This window comes from Anabrus simplex, chromosome 2, assembly GCF_040414725.1.
Source record: "Anabrus simplex isolate iqAnaSimp1 chromosome 2, ASM4041472v1, whole genome shotgun sequence".
Classification (NCBI taxonomy): domain Eukaryota; kingdom Metazoa; phylum Arthropoda; class Insecta; order Orthoptera; family Tettigoniidae; genus Anabrus; species Anabrus simplex.
The window spans coordinates 616604393-616627714 of record NC_090266.1 but is presented as its reverse complement, the minus strand read 5'-3'; the positions used below and the strand labels follow the sequence as shown (position 1 = coordinate 616627714).

Sequence of the window (23322 nt, the reverse complement as noted above, 5' to 3'; positions counted from 1 at the left end):
TCTTGAGTTTCCTTACAGGTGGGTGGAATTCTTTCCAGAAGCTCGCTACGGTTGGCTGAAAACTTTCGAAGCTCAAACCCTCCCCTTTCGAGCAAGGCGATTAAATCATCTTGTAGTTGTACAGCTTCTTCAACCGTTCCAGTCGCGGTGATTAAGTCATCGACATAGAAGTCCCTCTTCAGGATTTGATATGCTAATGGAAATTGTTTCATTTCGTCATCGGCTAGTTGTTGTAGAACACGTGTTGCAAGAAATGGTGCACAACTTGTACCGTACGTTACCGTTGTCAATTCATAGATTTTAATATTCTGATCTGGGTGTGATCTCCAGAGGATGCGCTGGAGTGGAGAGTCTAGCTGGTGCACGTAAACCTGTCTGTACATTTTGCAAATGTCAGCAGAAAATGCTACAGGCTGCATCCGGAAACGCAAAATAATGGAGTAAAGATCCTGTTGTATGTTGGGGCCCACCATTAATGTGTCGTTCAGTGAAAGTCCGTTGCTAGATCGCGCAGAACCATCGAACACTACTCGGGTTTTCGTGGTGCTACTTGTATCCTTGAAGACGGGGTGGTGCGGCAAGTAGAACACTTCTCTTTCGGAACTGCCATTGTCTAGAACTTCTGTCATGTGACCTAGTTGCTCATATTCCGACATGAATTCATTGTAGGCACGCCGAACATCTGGTTGTCTATGCAAACGACGTTCTAACTGTAGCAACCTCTGTTTTGCGTGTGAGCATGAGTCTCCCACCGGACCCACTTCTGAGCGACGAGGAAGGCGGACAATGTAGCGACCTGTAGAATCTCTCGTTGTGTTGTGAGTGAAGTGTTCTTCACATCTCATCTCTTCAATCGTTCGAGGTTTGTTTGGGAGGTCTTCTAGTTCCCAGAACCGTTGAAGCTGGTCATCCAATGAGGTTTCTCCACGGATGAAGAATGAGCGTTGCGGCTGTACAGTTGAAGACGGTGTGCTCGATGCATTTATTGTTCCGGACAGTATCCATCCAAGCTCTGTTTCTTGCAACACTGGATAGTTCCCTGGTTTGGTCATCTTCCCACGACGCAAAATTTCGAAAAAGATTTCAGCACCTAGAAGTAAATCTATTCCTCCTGGCTGATGGAAGTTAGGATCCGCGAGTTGGATGTCATCTGGGAGATTCCAATCATCATAGCAAAGCTTCACAGATGGCATGTCTCCCGTAATACGTGGTAGTACAGCGCAAGTGACTGTTGCCTTGTAATTGCTTGCAGTAGACTGTAAATGCAGAGATACTGAGTGTTTCGACTCGGACATTATCTCATTAATCCCTTGGATTGGAAAAGATATGCGAGACTTCTTCAACCGGAGCTTCTGAACTAAGGATTCTGTGATGAAATTAGTTTGTGATGCAGAGTCTAGAAGAGCTCTGCATTTTTGAAGTTGTCCCAACTGATTACGGACCATGACAACGGCTGTAGCAAGCAATACATGAGCAGAAGCCTTAGGTTTAAAGGAACAATAGGAACCGAATCCTTCGTGAGTCTTGTGCCGAATCCGACTCCGTACTATTCTCGGCACTTACTGGCATGGCAGACTGTGTATGGTGCTGATGGACAAGTGTATGATGTGCCTTGCCACACTGACGACACACATTACCTGATGGACAATTAACAGCATTGTGCCCACTAGCCAAGCAATTGAAACACAGTTGATGTTTCTTAACAATGTCTAACCTTTCTTGAACACTAATGTCCCTAAATCGTCCACATTTATAGATAGGATGAGAGAGCTTACAGGCTACACATGCATTGTTAGTTGAAACGTAGCTGTGTTTAGTATCTCTGTTTAATTTAGGTTTTGTTTTCTCTTGTTGGATAATGCTAGGCATGTTAGATTTAATTAATTCTAAGGCATGACACCTTTTTTCTAAGAATTGTAGAAATTCGTCGAGTGATGGAGATTGTTTTGCTGATAACATGAGTTCCCAGTCCTTCCTAGTATTGGCATCAACCTTATCTAAATACAGCTGTGAAATGATTAGTTCATGTAGTGGAGTTGACAATTTTAGTGCTTCAATGGCATGTAAATGACCCTTACAATGACTTAATAAAATGCGTAGGGAATGTGGGCAATCCTTATTTGTTGCTGGCGGAGATAACAATGCCTTTATATGTGTACTGGCTACTAAGCGTGGATTGTCATATCTCTCACAGATCAGATTCCAGGCAATATTGAAATTGTCAGCAGTGACCGGCAAGTTCTCAATTAATTTATGTGCTTCACCTGATACTGCTGACAATAAATAATAATATTTCTGAATCTTATCTATAGTGTCATTATTGATCACCAAGGAATTGAATGTGTCATAAAAATGTCTGAAGTCAATAATATTGTTATTAAACACAGGCACCTTTATAGGCGGCAGTTTTACATTAGCCCTGCCTGAGCCCACAGAATGTAAACTTGGTGGAAAATTACTGCCCTCTTGATCTTCGATTAATCTCGTCATATGAGCCTGCAGATCATAATACACCTCTGAGAATTGTTCCCTATCCCTCTCATGATGTTGGGAGTCGTCATCTTCTATTTCTAGTTGATCTTGCACGACAGTATAGTCCTGCCACGCTTGTTGTAAAGCATCAAGTCTAACCTTAACACTGAATTTATCAATATGACCAGTTAAAGAATCGGTATATTTCTTTATGTTGGTTACCTTCGATTTCGCGATTCCACGCTTCTTTATTAATGACTTTCTAATATCGGGATCCATTGTGTGCAAGGATTTGACAAATGAAAGGAAGTATATGAACTGAGCTTACCAATTGTTGATTCTGCTGATGAACTCGCAATGGTGCTGGATCCAGTGTCAGCGCAATGAATGTGACGTCACGCCGCAAGATGGCTGCTTCCAACACACGTTCGAACGACTGGCCGATATGCACAAGCGTATATTGTATCACAGTCACAACACTCTCGAAACTACATTTAGTTCACAGTATGCACAATCCGTTAATTTTAAAGTACACCTTCTATGCATCCGGCCCGTGATGGCCATGAATAAACTTGAAATAATTATTTTAGTATTGTGAAGTGGACTGTATTGCCATGAGGCTGGTTCTCTCACAGGATGCAAGAAGGGATAATATAAACAACGGTAAACTTCAGTAACTATATTAAACATTGTCATGTGAACAATCAATACATGCTGTAGGCCTATAGGTAGTTAATACACTGGTGCAGGACTAAGCTGCACAATGCAGGGCTACGCTGCCACTAACACTCAAGTAAACATAATGTCTCCGTCCCTTATGTCCAGGGCACGTCCACTCACCCTCCCTCTCCCTCTCACACCGAGCTGCCAGGGGACATCCGAAGGCCATCTGGTAGCGCCAGAGAGAAGTGCATCACACCAAAGGGAAGTGGTGCTACCTATAGGCTCCTGACATATATACATCACTCTAATACTACACAACTAAACTTTGCAACATTTTTGGAACGCTACTCTTTTGTCGGAAATCACCCAGAACAAATCGAGCTGCTTTTCTTTGGATTTTTTTCCAGTTCTTGAATCAGGTAATCCTGGTGAGGGTCCCATACACTGGAACCATACTCTAGTTGGGGTCTTACCAGAGACTTAATATGCCCTTATATTACCCCAATAAGATCTTTCCTTATATTAACACCTAGATACTTACAGTGATCCCCAAAAGGAACTTTCTACACCATCAATGCAGTAATTAAAACTGACAGGACTTTTGCTATTTGTGAAACTCATAACCTGACTTTTAATCCCGTTTATCAACATACCATTGACTGCTGTCCATCTCACAACATTATCGAGGTCATGTTGCAGTAGCTCACAATCTTGTAACTTATTTATTACTCTATACAGAATAGCATCATCTGCAAAAAGCCTTACCTCTGATTCCACGTCTTTACTCATATCATTTATATAAATAAGAAAATATAAAGGTCCAATAATACTGCCCTGTGGAATTCCCCTCTTAATTATTACAGGGTCAGATAAAGCTTTGCCTACTCTAATTCTCTGAGATATATTTTCTAGAAATATAGCAACCCATTCAGTCACTCATTTGTCTAGTCCAATTGCACTCATTTTTGCCAGTAGTCTTCCATGATCCACCCTATCAAATGCTTTAGACAGGTCAATCACGATACAGTCCATTTGACCTCCTGAATCCAAGATATCTGCTTTATCTTGCTGGAATCCTACATGTTGAGCTTCAGTGGAATAACCTTTCCTAAACCTGAACTGCCTTCTATCGAACCAGTTATTAATCACAAAGTTTACACAAGAAATAATTTTAATACCACCTATTCAATACAATTTATTTCACTACTTTCTGTTTCATTCCAGAATGACAACATTGTTTACTATGGACATCCACGTCTACATGAGGCATTTTCTGGTTACACGAATTGCCATTTGACATACATTCGTTTATTTGCATAATTTTAGCAGTGTTTTCGACAAATTCTTCGATGTTCTTTAGTGCTTCTTGACATATTACGATTTTTATCCAACATTCCAAGATGCCTTAATCCATACCGCCTCCAATTCGACTACGTATTTTCATCCTAATTTTAAATATTAGACTTCAACCTTATCATATACTATATCTTTTAACTGTATTGTTCTTGTCCTGTGAAGCCTAGGTTTTGATAATCTGTTCTCCAGGCGTGATATATATCGTTCAAGCTTTTTATGAAAAAGATCCATTTCAGTGTCAGACATGGATTATTTTTTTTAAAAAAACCAATGTGTGACAATTACGTTTAGACAAAAGTTTTAATTTTTTCAAAGTGATTTTAGTATGTGTATGTTGGGTATTCAACACTAAGGCTGGTTTGATCCTCCACAGTTCCGTCAACAGCTGTCATAGATAGCCTAGGCGTCACTGAAGAGGCATACTAGGGAAGTGAGGAGTGAGGTAGTTTCCCGTTGCTTTCCTCACCGAGCCAGAAGTTGCCATTACAGATCAGTCTGCCAAGCCCACTGAAATGCATGTACCAACCGACCCTATGAGTGACATTTTCACACCATTCATAACAGGGACTGGCTGCATAAGGAATGGTATTACTAGCATCACACATACCACGGTCACTTTCATATTGTCAAAGCCAAGGATGAGACTGAGACAGGTCAAGGAAAGTAACAAATTTGTTCTAGCCCATATCAGAAGACATAGTGCAGTGTAAACACTACATCTTGCCAGCAAAGGCATGATTTTAGTATATGTATCTATTTTATTCAATATTTTTTGTGCTATAATCATTATGCAACCACAGTATCAACACCTGTAAGTGTTCATCAACACATTTTATGTAAATTGTTAAGATTCCTCACACCAGTGTGTGTTTTAAGACTGAACGACGCTGATGATGTCCAATAAATAGTGGGTGAAACATGTACCTTTAAAATTCTGGTAATTGTTATGTGTATTTGACCACACAATAGTGGAATAAATTGTACTGAATAGGTGGTATTAAAATTACTCCTTGTGTAAACTTTTGGATTAGCTATTTTTCAATACAGAATAATGATGAGAATAATGGTTTGTAACCAGTTATTAATTTTGCAAACACATCTAATATAATCAGAAAGAATGCCTTCCCAACGCTTACATGCAACGCATGTCAAACTTACTGGGCTGTAATTTTCAGCTTTATGTCTATCACCCAGGGGCTACTATAACAACTCGTCATTCATTTGGTACAGCTCCTTCAAGCAAACAATAATCAAATAAGTACTTCAGATATGATACTATATCCCAACCCACTGTCTTTAGTATATCCCCAGAAATCTTACCTATTCCAGCTGCTTTTCTAGTTTTCAACTTTTGTATCTTATTGTAAATGTCAATGTTATCATATGTAAATACCCTTTCCCGGTCTGTACACTCCAAAGACATCAAGTTGCCTATTATCTTTAGAAATGAGCGTTACACATAGAATTTCATGTTTCTCATCTTAAACTTTTTCGTAGCTTACAAATTCTTCTTTCACCAGAATGAATACTCCCCCTCCCACCATTCCTATCCTATCTCTACGATACACACACAAGTTCCGTGAGAAAATTTCTGCATCCATTATATCATTTCTCAGCCATGATTCAACTCCTATTACAATATCTGGTGAATATATATCTATTAAATTACTTAATTCTATTCCTTTCTTTACAATACTTCTACAGTTCAACACCAGTTTTCAGTTAATTTCCACTCGCATTAGGATGAGTATTTTTTTTGTATAAAATACAGCACATGTAACCACCTGATAATAACAACAACAACAACAATTATATTATTATTATTATTATTATTATTATTATTATTATTATTGTGTAGTTGTAATTTATAGGAACAGAGTGGGTCTCTTTTTTATATTAATATTTCAACGAATTACTTGTTAAATTACACTGAAGAAAATGGAAATTGCAACACCCAGAAGGAGTGGTGCTACATTGCTGCAATTGAACATGCGGGACGAGTGTTCGGTTATGATTCGAAGATTACACTTTCAGGTCCCTCTGACCGCAAGTTTGGACAAATCAATACAGGATGTGCCCACCACGAGCTGCAATACATTGATGAATTTGTCGAGGCATGGAGTCAAGGCCCTGGATCACTTCCATGCTTGCTGCATTGCACGAGTCAGTTGTTCCAGAGTTGTGGGTGGCTGAGGACGGTTGGCCAGTTGTCGACCTATCATGTCCCACACATGCTCAATAGGACTGAGGTCCGGGGATCTGGCGGGCCATTCTAAGGTTGTGATGTCGTGGAGAGCTTCTCTGGAGATGCGTGCAGTGTGAACCCGGGCATTGTCCTGCTGAAACATTCCATTAGCAATGTTCGCCATCATAGGGACAACCACTGGATTGAGTACCCTTTCAACGTGCTGTCGAGCAGTCATAGTGCCCTCAACAAGCACTAATTGCGATTTCACATTAAAGCCAATAGCTCCCCAGACCATAATGCTTGGTGTTAGCCCTGTGTGCCTCACGACAATAAGATCTGGGCGGCCCCTCTCCCCTGTACGTCGGCGCACACGATTCCGGCGATCACTGCAGGCAAGACAGAAGTGTGATTCATCACCATTCGTCGACCCACGTCGATCTTTCTCGACACCAGGCCAGCCTTACACGTCGCTGTTGTGGGGTCAATAGAACACCTTCTGCAGGAACACGGGCTCGTAAGCCAGCTGCACGCAGGCGATTACCGACAGTTTGTTGTGTAACGTGGGGTGCCAGAGCTGCTCGAATTTGCGCTGCTGCTGCTGCATGGGGTTCCATCCGGGCCATCCGAATGATGCGGCGATCCTCTCTCACAATTGTCTGTCGCACTGGGCCTGTGCTAAGTCTACGAGTGTGGGTACCTTCATTTGACCACCGCTGCCATACACATTGTACCGTAGATGCCTGTCGGCCAACACGCGCAGCGACAGTCCTTAGCGATAATCCAGCCTCACACAGCCCAATTATCCGAGCCCTCTCAAATGGCGACAGTTGTTGATAGTGTGCTCTTCTCTGTCATTGAGGCATGTTTGACGGGGAACACTTCACTGCACTGCACAGACTGCAAGTCAACTACGCTACACCAGAGTCCGTATACTGGAGTTGATTCCTCCACGACCAATCACGTGGGGAGACCTGTAGCAACAATCCAATGAGTCTGAAACTTCGATCATTTACATACCTACATGGCATCGTTCCATATCTCGAAAATCAACACAAACGACCAATGCCTTCATGGTGTTGCAATTTCCATTTTCTTAAGTGTAAATTATAATCTTTTATTCATATAATAAATCTTGAGAAATGGAGTTATGGAGGGGATGCTAATGATTAATATTTTAAAATGTGGAATTGCTTGAACACGACATCAGAAGATACTGTAGGTTTGGTAGACTCAGTTCAGTCCTTGATGAGCTTGATGAGGGTACTTTCGTGTATTCCAGATGTATACAGTAGGTTGAGTACACAAATTTGTTATGTCTAGCGTTATTCCAATGGTGTTGGTGTATTACCAGATGATGATTATTTTGTTTGTGTTGAATATTTAGTGTCCTCAGTTCGATATATTTCAAAGGTGCAACATCGTAAAGAATGTGGATTATATAATATAGTTTTCATTTATCGTGTATTTGTTCAGGTAATCCTGTGAGGTTACTTGTGAATAACTGTTACAGGGGATCTCGGTTTGGAACATGTGGTATGAAGGACAAATGTAGTGAAATTCTAATATTTTTTCAAATTTACTGTTGTGTGTCAAGTGCTCAGCCTAGAGGCTGGTTTGGACCACAACAGCTCTGCCACAAAGCGTTAGGTGGCCCAGGTATCACTCAAAAGGCTTACTAGGGAAGTGAAGAGTGAGGTAGTTTCCTGTTTCTTTCCTCATCACCCACCGAAATTAAATGTGATGAGTATGAGATTTCCATGATAGGGATGTTGATTGCTATTCAAGTATATATATAGATAAATGTCTTTATTGGCTTAGTTAAGGCCATTGAGCCTTCTCTTTCACTAAACCAGGGCCTCTCAGGGGGCATGCACTGTGCATGGTGCAAAAGACGACTTCGCTTGGTTTACCAGAGTGCAAACCCCACTCCTCGATTTGGAGCAATAGCGCTGTCTCTCTCTTTCTCCACGCCTGTCTCCCTCTTCCTCACTTGCTCCGTAGCGCTCCAAATCTGAGCCGAGTTGAGCGGAGTAGCCCAGAGACAAAGCGCTGGTCCGAGCCGAGCCGAGCCGAGCCGAGCGGAACCGATGCACTGCACACAGGAACTCTGCGCCTCAATTTGCAGGCGTGAGATTTTGGGCGTTTGAGAGGCCCTGCACTAAACCAAAAAAAAGTGTTCACAAAATTTACGTCTAAATTATGGATTTTTACAAGCGCAAGCTAGGATCATTTCAATGTATATAAAATTTTGTAGTCAGTGTTTTGATGAAATGAATATTGAGGCTGTACTGTGAAATGTCTTTCTGGTAGGAATGATTTGATTAGAAAATTGACATAATTATGCAGGCAGAAATGTCAATAGTGCATGTAGATTGTCACACTGTGTTTAAGTAAGAATCTTCAGATAAAAGCCAGTGGATATTATATTTGTGAATGATATTAGCTGTCTACAGGCCTTGGTATTCTTTTAGGAATTAGGAAATGGCTAATGTCCCATTACATTAATGTAGCTAGGTCATACTAGGACCTAGAATTGATTAGGTCAGTGTTTAATTATGTATATGGATTTATGTAAGAGTAGAAGTCTCCCTTGATAAACGAGCTGTTTCCGTCAAAGGTTTTTCCGATGTGTGAGATGTGTGTGTTTAGTTACCAAGGAGTGTCTTGTATTATGAAGTCTAGGCCTGTGTTATTAGTGTCACCCACGATTATGATTATTATCCATGCATGCCCAAGTGTCTTAGTAATTCTTATTGCAGTGATGTGAATTTGCTCAGAGATTATGTGATATTTGCATTAGTCACGTGCGTTATTTGACGTTTGTAATTCTCTTGATTTGTTCGTGATAACGTCGATAGAGTAGTGTGTCTTAGAAATTACAGCTTAAAATGCCTGTGGAACCACTATTGTTTTAATTGGTTTTAAAAGTCAATATATTGTCAGTGTTTGACAGTGTCCAAATGTTCTACAGTCATACTGGGTTTTATTTCGAGATCCTGGTGGTTGTGGTAATATAATTTATGATATCGTTCAGATGTTTTGACGTTGGTTGATATTTGCATGATGTGAAAATATTTGTTACAGTTCCAGTAATCGCTTTATTTCATGAATTTGAGTGTTCTCTTTATGTGATGTTAAGTTTATTGTTAAGTCTGGTTCGAATCTGCCAGATTATTTCCTTTATTCAAATTGTGTTTATGAGTTAGAATAATTTATTGACCTACTCAGGTAGTTGTAAACATTAGGAGTAGATAGTTTCCAGGTGCACAGGCAAGCACTGGTCAGGGTCTCATCGTGATGTGACATGGAAATGGAAAAGAATACACATCCGAATAAATTAAAATATTCATTGCACAGCCAGTCATCTTAAAGCCCTTCACACACATGCAAAATTTAGGTTTATCTCAGTGTACAGTGCTTGCTACAATAAATTTTAGTGTGATTAATCTGTGTGCATTTGTTTACTTGTACCAGTTGTTTCACCTTGTCATTTCATTCCTTTTCTGCAAAAATATGTTCCCCAGATATCAGCTCCCACGTTTAGAGTTAAAAAGAACTGAGCACGTCTGAGTTCCAAATTTCGTTGGAAACATTAATATATCTTTGAGATATACGGGGTAAATATGCACCACTGAAATTGAAAGCAGGCTTGACTAAACCAGCACAAAATGTAAAGGGTTATACAAGAATAAACAATCTTACCGAAACGTTTGAACTACCAGGGGTTGTACCATATCCAGAAGATGGCAAAGAAGCGACAGACCATCTCCTGCCGTCACCACTGAAAAAGAATGCGGTGATTCTTAAGAGCAGAAAAATAAACATGTATAATAGGGCCAATGAGAGTTGGAGTATGACATTTGAGCTGCGAAAGCAGTAATTATGATGTGAACTGTAATGCCATAGTTACCTCCATCTGCAGTATATCATTCTTTAATACAGGATGAGTGTTTAACAATACACGTTGGTCTAATGCAATTCAATAAACTTTGACCTGTTCCTAAGTTTCATTTTCATCTAAGAATTTCAGCTTATAAGACAGAACATGTCATTGCAATAAATATGAGATCTCATAATCAATAACAAACCAACTACTGATAACAACATCAACAAAAGTACAGCATATAAAGAATTGCGGCCTATGAATAACTTAAATCCATCAGTCAGCACTTTGATATTATTTATATTATTTAATGCAGATTGTTAACAGTACACCCCAAGCATAAAACTAAGAAATTTGAACCGCTAGCCACTGATTAACTAAACTAACAAAAAATAACAGCAAACATAATATTGGGAAAACAAACTTGTAAAGCAATAACAACAGTTAACTCGGTACCATAGCAAATGTTAACACAAAAGTGACTGGGACAAGCCAAGCCATGTGGTGATAGCATCCCAAAAAATGTGGCATCACTGGGATTGTCACAATGGCAACAGACTATTTTCAAGCAGCGTTAGTCAATTTTTCCCCCACTGCTACTGCTAAATATCAAACTCCAACTCTCATGGACCCTAGTATAGTCACTGATAATAAAGAAGGGAAAAACAGAACAAACCATTAGTTGGTCTATGTTTTCTGGTTTAGAACACAGCATAAATTCAGTAAGTCCGAATGGATATGAAAAACTAACTTATTAAAATGGAACAATAGATGCAGCAGAGAGAAAACAAATAAAAGATGACATTTCTAAGAACTATGTACAATATAACAGAATAATAAAGAAATTTATTACATGGCACCAACAACAATTTACACTACAACATATGGAAATAATTTGAAATGCATGGGGGACTTCATCTATCCATGGCTGAAGCAACAATTTATTCTTACCGTTTTATTGGAGCAAACGCAAAGTGCTGGCAGGGAGACATTCGTGGGCTCTCTAGAGGGCTACCTGAAAAAGCAAAAATTGTATACATAAATAGTCTTCCATTAAAAGATCATTCACCATGTACTTAAGCCAACTATCACTATGTTATTACGTGGTTTCCTTTTTAGGTGTGTTTAAGAGAGTATACGCTAAAATTTGGAAAAAACATATTGTAGCATTACAGGCCAACAGGGTGATAAATAAGAACATAATTGGTATACATTAACTCGAAGGGTATCATCTAAGTTACTAATATTACTTACACTATATCATAACAGACTTTGAAATCAGAAAATCTGTTAGGAATGTGCAGGTACTCCAGGGATTTTTTTAAAATGATATCTCATCTGTGGTGAACTAGGTATCTCTAGGTCTAAGAGAGAGAAAGTGAAATCTGTCTGCAGACAAATAAGGGTAGAAAACCTCCACAATGAAGAAATTAGCAGTACTTGGATATCATTAGTGAAATGTTCCCAACAGTAGACAGGTTCAGGCCATAGAAAGAGAATAGGTAACATACAGGGTTGCTGCAGTAGTGAAAGCAACAGAATGTCTATGATCAACTGTGCGTAAAGATGGGAAAAAGTGGACATTTTGGTGGAATGATGTAATGAGGACAGCTTATAAACATAAAAGGAAGGCATATCAGAAATGGCTCCACACAAGGACTGATGCTGACAGGGAATTGTACGTAGATGGAAGAAAGAGAGCGAAAGAAATAATTCTTGAATCCAAAAAGTCAGATTATATAGAAGTTTATTCCCATAAGGAACCTGAAATATTTATCCCGAATGAGTAAATTTATAATACCAATGTAGTTGGTACGTTATTGGACATTATAAATTTTTCAGCTAACTCATTCATGGTTGCCAGCGTTTTGCCCCAGTGTGCCAAGTTGGGATCATCAGTTGGAAAATAGCACACCCACTAAGATGCATGGCTAGTGCATACCGTGGAGGCCACTGCGTAGGCTACTTGGAGCCACCGGCAGTGCCAATGCACTATGAGAGACTGTTTGATTTCCAAAAAATTGATGCCTACCTAGCCATCAGATGGTGGCTCCAAGTAGCCTACGCAGTGGCCTCCACGGTATGCACTAGCCATGCATTTCGGTGGGTGTGCTATTTATCAACTCATGAGCCCAGCTTAGCACACTGGTGCGAAACGCTAGCAACCAGGAATGAGTTACCTGGAAAATTTATAATGTTCAATAACGGATCAACTACATTGGTATTCCAAAAAGTCATGCAAAGAATTTGGTAATAACCTGGAAAGGCTAGGTTAAGCAGCACGGAAATCTTTCTGGACAGAAATGAAGAATCTTAGAAATGGAGGGTATATCACAATCACTCATAGTAGATCCCAGAGAATCACTGGACAGGTGGAAGCAATATTTTGAAAATCATCTCAACGTAAAGGGAAATCTTTCCATCGATGTCGTCAACAACAGAGCTCATGGCGAAGAGGGCACTTATGTAAGTGAAATTCTGCTTTAGGAAGTGGAAAGGATGGTAAATAAGGTCCACTGGCATAAAGCTGCAGGAATAGATAAAATTAGACCTAAAATGGTGAAATATAGTGGGAATGCAGGGATGAAATTATTTCACAGAGTAATAAGGTTAGCATGGCACGTTAGTAGGTACCTTCTGATTGGACGAAAGAGATTGCTCCTATGTATTAAGCAAAGGAACAGGAACGATTGCAACAATCACCGAGGTATTTCATTGATCAGTATACCAGACGAGGTATTCACCGACATGTTAGAAGGGACGGTTCGATCATTTGTTGTAAGTTGGATGAAAACCAGTGTGGTTTCAGACCACATACGGCTGTCAGGATCACATTTACAGCATGCGCCAGGTAACTGAAAAATGCCACGAGACGGATAGACAGTTATGTCAATGTTTTGTAAATCTAGAAGTACTGAGGAAAGGGATGTTAGCCGTACTGGGGAGTATTGTGGTTAAGGGCAGATTTTATTAAAAGCAATCAAAGGCATTTATGCTGTCAATTGGGCTATACTGAGAATTGAGAAATTTATACATAAATGGTATTCCACTCAAAGATAATTGTCATGTACTTAAGCCAATCTATCTCTATGTTAGTACGTGATTTCCTTTTAAAGTATGTTTAAGACAGTATATGCTAGAATTTGGAGAAAACATATAGTAATGTTAATGCCCCTCAGTGTGATCATAAGAACACAACTGGTACACAATAACTCAAAGGCGACAATCTATATTACTACTATTACTTAAACTATTTCATAACAGAATTTGAATCCAGGAAATCTGTTAAGAATGTGTGTGTACTCCCAAGTTTTTAAAAAATGATATCTCATCTATGGTGAATTAGGTATCTCTGGGCTTAAGAGGGAGAAAGTGAAATCTGATGATGCTTGTTGTTTAAAGGGGCCTAACAGCTAGGTCATCAGCCCCTGCTGGTACGAGGTACAGCGAGATGGAACAATAATTAAAACTTCAAAATGTATCCAATAACTAGAATCTATAAAGAATGATTTTTAAAAGTCAATACATCTCGAGGGGAAAAACCTCCTATTGATCATGTGTTCAGTCTTTCTTTCATTGACTTCTAGTTGATTAGATATTGTCCAGACCTTGAGAGCATTTAATGCATTCTGTACTTCAGCAATGTCTTGTGAACCTATTAACATGCCATCAGCATGCAAGTACGAGGATTGGGGAAAACCTATTTTTTCTTGTAGATATGTGAACGGATCACAAATGTATGTGTGTCGTGTGGAAGTTCTGCAGGCATAGTGTGTATGCAGAACAACAGGTGGCTCTGTGATAGCTGGTAGTAGCGCAGCGAGGGCTGTGAAATCAGTCAGTTGGTGAGCGTCGTACGAGATGGACGTAACCCATGTTGAGACGCTCACTTACATCAAAATAGCCATTCTCCGACAGAGAAATGCGATGGAATGTCACAGTGAATTAGTGGAAGCCCTTGGGAATAATGGCCTACCATACTATACAGTAGCATGGTGGGTAGGAAAGTTTCAGCAAGGACGTGTATCAACAAGTGATGAGCAACGTTCGGGACGACCTGTCAGTGTGCGGACCGACGTGGCACGTGCTGTCATCGAGCAGCTCCTGGATGAAGAAAGACGATGGACGCTACTGGAGTTACAGAGGGCAAGTGGCGTCGTGAAACGCACCGTCCACAGGATATTGCGTAATGAGCTGCAACTGTGCAAAATCGCATCGCGGTAGGTACCGCATGCACTGACGGAAGTTCAAAGGTGGGTGCGCTATGCAATATGCTCTGACCACCTTGCACGCTAGCAACAGGATGGCGATCAATTCTTCTCACGAATAATCGCAATCGATGAATTTTGGGCTAGGGCATACGAACCAGAACTGAAATGTCAGTCCGCGGAGTGGCAACATGCTGGATCACCAAAGAGTCAGAATCCTTCCCCAGTCAAATTGATGGTGTTTGTCGCATATGACGTCAGAGGTGTCATTGTTTGCCACTTTGTTCCACCTGGCAGAACAGTGACCGCACAGTACTACAGGGACTTCCTGGTGCGACAGGTACAATGTGGCGTTCGGGAGAAATGTCCGGATCTTGTGGACAGTGCAATAATCCTGCAAGACAATGCAAAACCACATAAAGCAGAGTGCGCAGAGCAGCTACTGCGGAGTTGAGGATGGGAAGAATTGAAGCACCCACCCACCTGACATTTCGCCCTGTGATTTTGATCTCATTCGAAAGATTAGTGGCAAGCGGTTTGCAACACGAGAGGACATTGCTAATGCTGTGCGCCAACAGGTGACCCGATTCACACATGGTGCGGCAAATGCTGAGGCAGATGGTATTCAGCGCCTCCCATATCGTGGAAGCGTGTGGTGTCGGTAGCAGGGGACTACTTTGAGGGTCTTTAGGCCCAGGTTTGTCCTTCTTTTGCACCGGGAAGGCCATATTGCCCTGTATACTACCGTAATAAATTAGTGTGTTATGATATTTCAGTGCTATACATTGTCCACACATGTAGTTAACACCTTGTCCTTTCGTCTGTATATATCACATATTCCAACCGGACTGGTATTTTCAAGAAAAAAATAGTTGCTATGACTTTTGCCCCAACCCTCGTCTATTCTCACATTCTTCGATAATTCTCTTATCGCTTGAACAACGTCATAAGTAGCAATGTTAAAGCACAGTGGGCTGAGGGGGTCACCTTGCAGCACGCCATTCGTCTGAGTAACCCCTTTTGAAGTTATATTGTCTGATAAGACGACTGCGTTTCTCCTCATCATGTTATGAACCAGGTTAGTGGGAACTTTATTTTCCTCAACTGGTGTATCATAAAATGAAAATGTCCATGGATCCAAAACAATCAGTGGATCCAATTCACAATGCCTTACTTTCTGGGATGACGCTTTTATTCTGAAGGGGTCCAAAATCCAGGTCACTGGCTCCTAATAATAGGCTAATCACTGGTAAAGCAGAACTGTGGTGATCCTTCTATAGTGGTACTAATGACAGGTAACATAGACTCGTGGTGGTGTTAATCACAGGTAATATAGACCCATGGTATGTCATGCATAATGGCACCACTCACAGGAAACACAGACCCTTGGTGGTCCTCACATAAGGGAACGACTCACAAGCAACGCAGACCAGTGGTGTTCCTCACATAGTGGGACTAATCACAGGCGTTGGCTAGATCCGTGGTGTTCCTCACACAGTGGTACTAATCACAAACTACATATACTCATGGTGTTTTTTTTTAAGAAGGAAGCCATACTTTCCAGTGTCGACTCAGTTAAATGCAACTTCAAAGCTCTTCAGTCTGTCGAACACACAGGTTAAATACAAGTATCATACCTGCCAACTTTCAAAAAGAGAAATCCAGAAGATCACAAAGTGGAAAAATTTTAACAACACGTGCATGCGTCGCAAAGTCTTGAGACATAGTGAAAAGGGATGGCAAGGGAGGGAGATTACAAACAATACCGGAGGTGCCAACCTTTGAAATGGCTTTTCCGTAATTCCTCTCCCCCCCGCGCCCGCCGAAAAATGTTGGAATCAAATCGAAAGCACACTCATCCCTTCTGGATAGACAGACCCTCTTTGCCCTTCCCAACAACAACTATTCTAAGACATATCCTATTACACCATAAATTTGCACATTACCAGTTAGTTCTGTCATAAAACATTCTTTGTAACTTGTTTCCCCACGCAGCAGGTGCTTTTGTGTGGGATTTTTCTCGTAGCATTCTTCCCCCTGTGAGGACATTTTCACCTTAAGAACAATAAGCGATTCCAGTGTAGATGTGATTATTGTAGGCCTGAATTCATACTGTTTTTTCCTATTAACACTGACAACTCTTTCTGTGGGAGACTTAATGTCAGGTACACTTAATACTGCAATAATACAGGATTACATTTTTTAGTGAATAGGAGAGTAGAATTATTCATTCACAATGAATTTCACGACGCTCACGGGTAGCAAAAGGAAGTGACGATCGAATGAGTATCTTTGCCAACTCACAAAATTTGAAACGAAGAGAGTCGAGTACCAATGCTCGAAAAGATTTAATTCTCCTTGTTTCTTTATTTTTTCTGTAGAAATTGTATTTTCCTTACAATGTCACTTTTCCGTAACAATTTACCCTTGGACTGTAAAGCCGTAATCGGCAGGGGAAATCCGTAATAATTACGGATAATCCGTAACAGTTGGCACCTCTGCAATACTAATACAAATCAAACATGTTATGATCACCACTGAAATTACTGTAAATACTTACACAAAGTTACATCTTGATAAGTGCTCATATGTTTTCACATAACACTGAAACAGTTCACACAGTACACAAACAGAGTTTTTCTGCACTCTAAACGTGCGGGTCACAATATTGTCACCGTCAAAATTAAACTAAACATGTAAACTTATTTACAAAATTCTATCAAGTTCACAGTATGCAGGCTATTTATCCATCACAGGTTGGAGAGGACAGATGGAGATGAGTTGCTTTCTTCAGAAATTCTGGAGGAAAACTACTCAAGTACTTCTCGTTTTCAAAACAGAAAGAGAATTCAGAATTTCATTTGACATTGAGGACTTAAAACTAATTTTGGTTATTTTTCACCAAGCTGAACACATGTTCACACTTAGCATTGCTGTGCAGTATAGTCAGAATGGAAAGCATTAGTCTGGATATCCTATCATACTTAGGAACACCATCAGCTACACAAATGTCCATCAAGCGAGCCCATTTGGTGTTATCTGTCAGATTCTCACTCTCAACAGTAGCACAGTCATCAATCTGAAGAGCTACAAATTGGTTCTGAAGCACATTCATTGCATCCTCAACTGACTCACTGTCCTTCCTTGGTAGCAATGACGGAAATCTTTCTGTAAAGAATTGTACAAAAGAAAATTGAGCATCTTCAATTTTTGAAACATCTGCAACCTTTGCATGTTTCAGTACTTCATCATTGAGGGGGAACTTGTTAATAATATAATGTCCGACTCGTTGGCTGAACGGTCAGCGTACTGGCCTTCAGTTCAGAGGGTCCCGGGTTCGATTCCAGGCTGGGTCGGGGATTTTAACCTTAATTGGTTAATTCCAATGGCACCGGGGCTAGGTGTATGTGTTGTCTTCATCATCATTTCATCCTCATCATGACGTGCAAGTCACCTACAGGCGTCAAATAGAAAGACCTGCACCTGGCGAGCCGAACCCATTCTGGGATATCCTGGCACTAAAAGCCATACGACATTTCATTTTCAATAATATAATCACATGCTGTGCAGAAGTAATAATAATGTTATTTGTTTTACGTCCCACTAACTACTCTTTTATGGTTTTCGGAGACGCCGAGGTGCTGGAATTTCGTCCCGCAGGAGTTCTTTTACGTGCCAGTATATCTACCGACACGAGGCCGACGTATTTGAGCACCTTCAAATACCACCGGACTGAGCCAGGATCGAACCTGCCAAGTTGGGGTCAGAAGGCCAGCGCCTTAACCGTCTGAGCCACTCAGCCCGGCTGCGCAGAAGTAACCCCTGGCAGATGAAAAGAACGTTGATTTATCTCTATCATTAAGTTTCTTCAAGTTCATTGTCTCAACACCCAGGACTAGCTCATCATTGTCTCTTTGATTCTCAACAGAATGGTATGGAACTTTTAATCACTTTTGGTTTAACAAATATGGAAAGTAGCTGCTTTAGCAGGTTTGTGATTAGTTCTAATGGTTTATGAATGTGAGGGGAAGCACTCTGAAACGTACAATTGAGATTCTCAAATAAAGGAATGACAGCATACAGGGAGGCACAATATGCCTTATTTAAGCCTGCTGACAGAACCATTAAAAAAAAATTCTTTACGATTTTGAATAATGTTCTTATTCTTCAGTACAGGAGTGTCACATTTTGAAACACATGCAAATCTTTTGGGAGTGACCAATTCTGACGACTCGGTAGCTTTCTTCTTTTCATGGTCTTTGGAACTACCAGACTCAGCTTTTGGGATCATAAATTATGTTAAGCTAGTAGTTGATGCACACTGAGCATTAACAAGTACCTTGTCTTTAAGGAAACCAAGTAGTGGATCCCATTGCTCTAACAGCCTCTGCAGACACCTTCCTAACAATAGCATCTTGTGCAAACATGTTCCAGTATCTTCTTCATTTCCTTGTTGAGAAGTTCTTGGAATTTCTTAAGGCGTTCTTTCCTCTTAAAACTCTTTTTTAAATAAAAGAAGATGTTAACTAATAGTTCATCAACTTTAACAGGCAAACTGCTTGCACCTTTCTCAGCAGCCAAATTAATCAAATGGCATGAGCAACCCAGTACGAAGACAGATGACTGTGCTTCCCTTCAAACAGCAGCAACTCCATTCTTCTTTTCAAACATGACTGGAGCATTGTCAGAACAGAACGCTACACAATTTTGAATGACCAAATTACCAATATTACGTCCTGTTGAATCACCCACCAAGGCTGGGACACACAACACTGAGCTATGTTTTCCTGCTTTGCCACAAAACAGGTGACGACAATAGGGTAAAGCTTAGCATTACTATTACTGCTCCCATCCGTAGCTAAAGAATATAGTTCATAGTGCAAGTAACCAACGAGTTCATTTCTTGAATCTGTAGCCATTTCTTTCAAAATGTGTGTGGTTTTCATATGACCATAGCCATATTTTTTTTGCAGTTTCTGAACCAGCAAACATTTTCCTAAACAGACCACCAGCATGATCGGCAGCAGCTAACGGGATGTCATGTACAATTAAAAATGAAGTGAACAAGCATTCCGCTATTACTATATCAAGGTCAGCTCCAGAAGAGGTAAAAAAAAAAAAAAAAAAATTAGTTTTCTGACTGCCATCCACAAATTTTGTACTGGAGACGAGTTTAACAGATTTAATGAGATTTACTAATTCTGTTCTTCCTCCATAAGAAATGTTTATATCACAAGAGCACGTTGAACAGAATGCGAATGTTTCACCTTTCCGTGATCGTATAAAACGAGGAAATTCAGCAGAATATGCCTCCCTAAAAAACTGACAATATCGTTTCTTAGTTGAACTCATTGTGGACACCACTAAAAATACTAAATCACTTACAAATTCATCACACAATTCCATGAGTTTCAGAACTACTGCCAATGTTACTCACACCCACACACAAACAAAGCCTTTCAGCTGCTACGAAGCACAATACAGTTACTAAAGTTATTATATATAAATTCACAGCCTGCTACTTTTCACTGGTTTCTTTTCTTCAAAATCACAGCCTGCTACTTGTTTGGGGAACATCTCAGTGAATGAGGTAGCAGTCGAGGTCGAACAGGTGACAAAAGCACGGTGATAATCAGTAATATGATTATCGGTACATTTACCGGTCAAATTTCAAACACAGCCTCTCGTATTACCAGCTCCTATCGAAAGTCAAACAAATACAATTTGACCACAGAAAGCAAAAGCAAACGCGGATATTCAAAATCCAGTACAATACCATTCATCCGTACAATAAAGTTGTTTATCTGTACAACCGTAAAACACACTCAAAATCCATACATTTTATGGAAAAACTGCAATACTTGGCAGGTATGAAACATTATACTACAACGTACCTGTAAATAAACACATTATTCAACAAGGGATAAAAACACACACTTTTAAATAAAGAACGACATGTTTCGTTCTTAAAAGAACATCAGATTCTATCAAGTCAAACTCAAATATTTAGAAAAAATATGTATGTTTATCTCTGTTTAATATTTAGGAACTTAAATTCTAAAACTTATCTTAATAATGTCCTGCTTTGTCTTAACTCCAGCATTAACTGCAAGGTGTTTGAAAAAAAAGAAAAGAAAGCCATTCACATAAACATAAATTACATGATCATTAGCCCGCGAGTGGTCGCTGTATGATGTTTTCTCTCACATTATTTTGTATTGTGAATTTACTTCTCAGTGATGCAAGGGAGGCGACTGTCCCCTCTTCTAGAGGAGTTTATAACTGTCGTGAGTAAGGCGATTCACATTTGAAGAGTTAGCACACCCTCCTCTGGTCGGAACAAAGATTCGTAAGAGTTTGTGCGCCCTGTGTGAGAGGTTCTCTGATCGCGCGACCAGTGGCATTGGTGTTATGCTGAAGTCGAGAGGGAAAATTTCTCCTGTTGTAGGAGTTAGTATTTGACTTAAGTTGTGTGCGAAACGTTCTCCATTTGCAACTATTGATTAATGAGTCTTCAAAAATTATTGAGTCGGGGAAGAATGTTGGGAAATAAATGCTGTTACAAACTCCAGTTGAGTCAAATGTTAGAGAGAAGATCTCTTGTATTTTATTCTTGCTTTTGAATTGCAACTGTCAGAAAGTTTGATATTAATATTATTGGTTTTATGTCCCAATAACTACTTTTTACGGTTTTCGCAGATGCCTAGGTGCCAAAATTTTGTCCCACAAGAGTTCTTTATATGCCAGTAATGCTACGACTGATGTATCTGAGCACCTTCGAATACCACTGGACGGAGCCAGGATCGAACCTGCCAACTACGGCTCAACCGTCTGAGCCATTCAGCCTGGCACTCTTGTGAATATTACGTACTTACATGTGACTGAACTAATGAATAATTTCCATTAAGGAGTAATTTGTTTCTATAATATACGGATAATCTTTTTTAAAATCTAAACTGTATAACGCAGTCTTTACGTCTCATTTCCGTAATTTGTTTCACTCTTACGCCCTGAAAAATTATAGAAGATATATTTATTTTAAATGAAATTTAATGTGAGAGAAAGTCTCACGTGCGACCACACGCGTTACAATTCGGCTAGCGACCACGGGTTAAGATGTTCTGTAATAATCCTCGCATAGTTCACATAAAGAATTGAAATATCAGAAATAATAACAGGAATAAACATAAACAACGTGTCACTGACGTGACAAAGAGAGGGGCATGCCATGGCAGCGGAAGGGGCGTGATATGGCAAAAGTAGGTTAACGGACTACAGCTATTGGACCCACGCCAATGACAGAGCAACGGTTATCGAAGCATCTCGCAGTTAATGCTGGAGTGGAGAAAAAAGCAGGACATTAAGATAAGTTCTAGAATTTAAGCTCCAAAATATTAAACTGAGATAAACAAATATTATTTCTAAATATTTGAGTGTGAATTGATAGCATCTTATTATGTTCTTTTAAGAACGAAACTTGTCATTCTTTGTTTAATAGTGTGTATTTTTATCCCTTGTTGAATAACGTGGCTTTTTTTTTTGAACAGGTATGTTGTAGTATAATATTAATTTTTTAACCTGTATTTTTGACAGACTGAAGATCTTTTAAGTTATCCATGGTGTTACTAACATAGTGGTACTAATCATAGGCAATGTAGACCCACAGTGTATCACAAATTATGGTACCACCCACAGGCAACACAGACCCATGGTGTTCTGTACATAATGGTACTCTAGGTAACGCAGACCCATTCTCAACACAGTGGAGCCAACCCATTTGAGAGCAGCGCTCAGCACCTACTCACGCTAGACGCTAGGCTTTACAGCCGAATGTCTGCTCCCCTGCCTCAGTGTGATGCACACGATGGCACTAATCACATGCAATGCTCAGATCCAAGGTGTTCCTCACATAATTGTACTGCTCCTATCTAACACAGACCTATGGTGGTACTAATTGCAAGCAACGTTAACCCATGGTGTTCCCCACATTATGGTACTAATCACAAGTAGTCTCATGATTCTAAATCCATCATCCCTTGGTTGCCCCTTTTAGTCACCTCTTTCAACAGGCAGGGGATACCATGGTTGAATACTTCATCTGTGTCCCCCACCCACAGGGGTAAAGTGAAATCCGCCTGCAGGTGAATAATAGTAGAAAACCTCCACAGCAAAGAAATTAGACAGAAGTACACAGATATAATTAGTAAAAAGTTCCAAACAATAGACAGTAAGGACGTTCAGGTCAGAGAAAGGCAATGAGTAGCATACAGTGTTACTGCAGTAGCGACAGCAACGGAATGTATACGAACAACTGTGCATGAAGGTGGGAAAAAAACATTTTGGTGGAATGATATAAAGAGGGCATCTTGTAAACGTAAAAGGAAAACATATCAGAAATGGCTCCAAACAAGGACAGATGCAGGCAGGGAATTGTACGTAGATGGAAGAAACAGAGCAAAAGAAATAATTGTTGAATCCAAGGAGTCGTGCAAAGAATGTAGTAATAACCTGGAAAGGCTAGGTCAATAGGCCAGGGTTTCCAGCCAGAAAGT

The 23322-nt window shown here is 40.1% G+C and overlaps 1 protein-coding gene across 2 annotated transcripts in view; it reads right to left on the bottom strand.

The window, feature by feature from the left end:
* Positions 1–23322, bottom strand: part of dop (microtubule-associated serine/threonine (MAST) protein kinase dop) — a 578024-nt gene that overhangs the window by 447500 nt on the left and 107202 nt on the right. For both annotated transcript variants that reach the window (XM_067141035.2, XM_068226223.1), the window contains exons 4-5: positions 11514–11577; positions 10382–10460 (exon numbers count right to left, since the gene is read on the bottom strand). In XM_067141035.2, coding sequence (XP_066997136.2) covers positions 10382–10460; positions 11514–11577 — 143 coding nt within the window. The remainder of the gene's footprint in view (positions 1–10381; positions 10461–11513; positions 11578–23322) is intronic.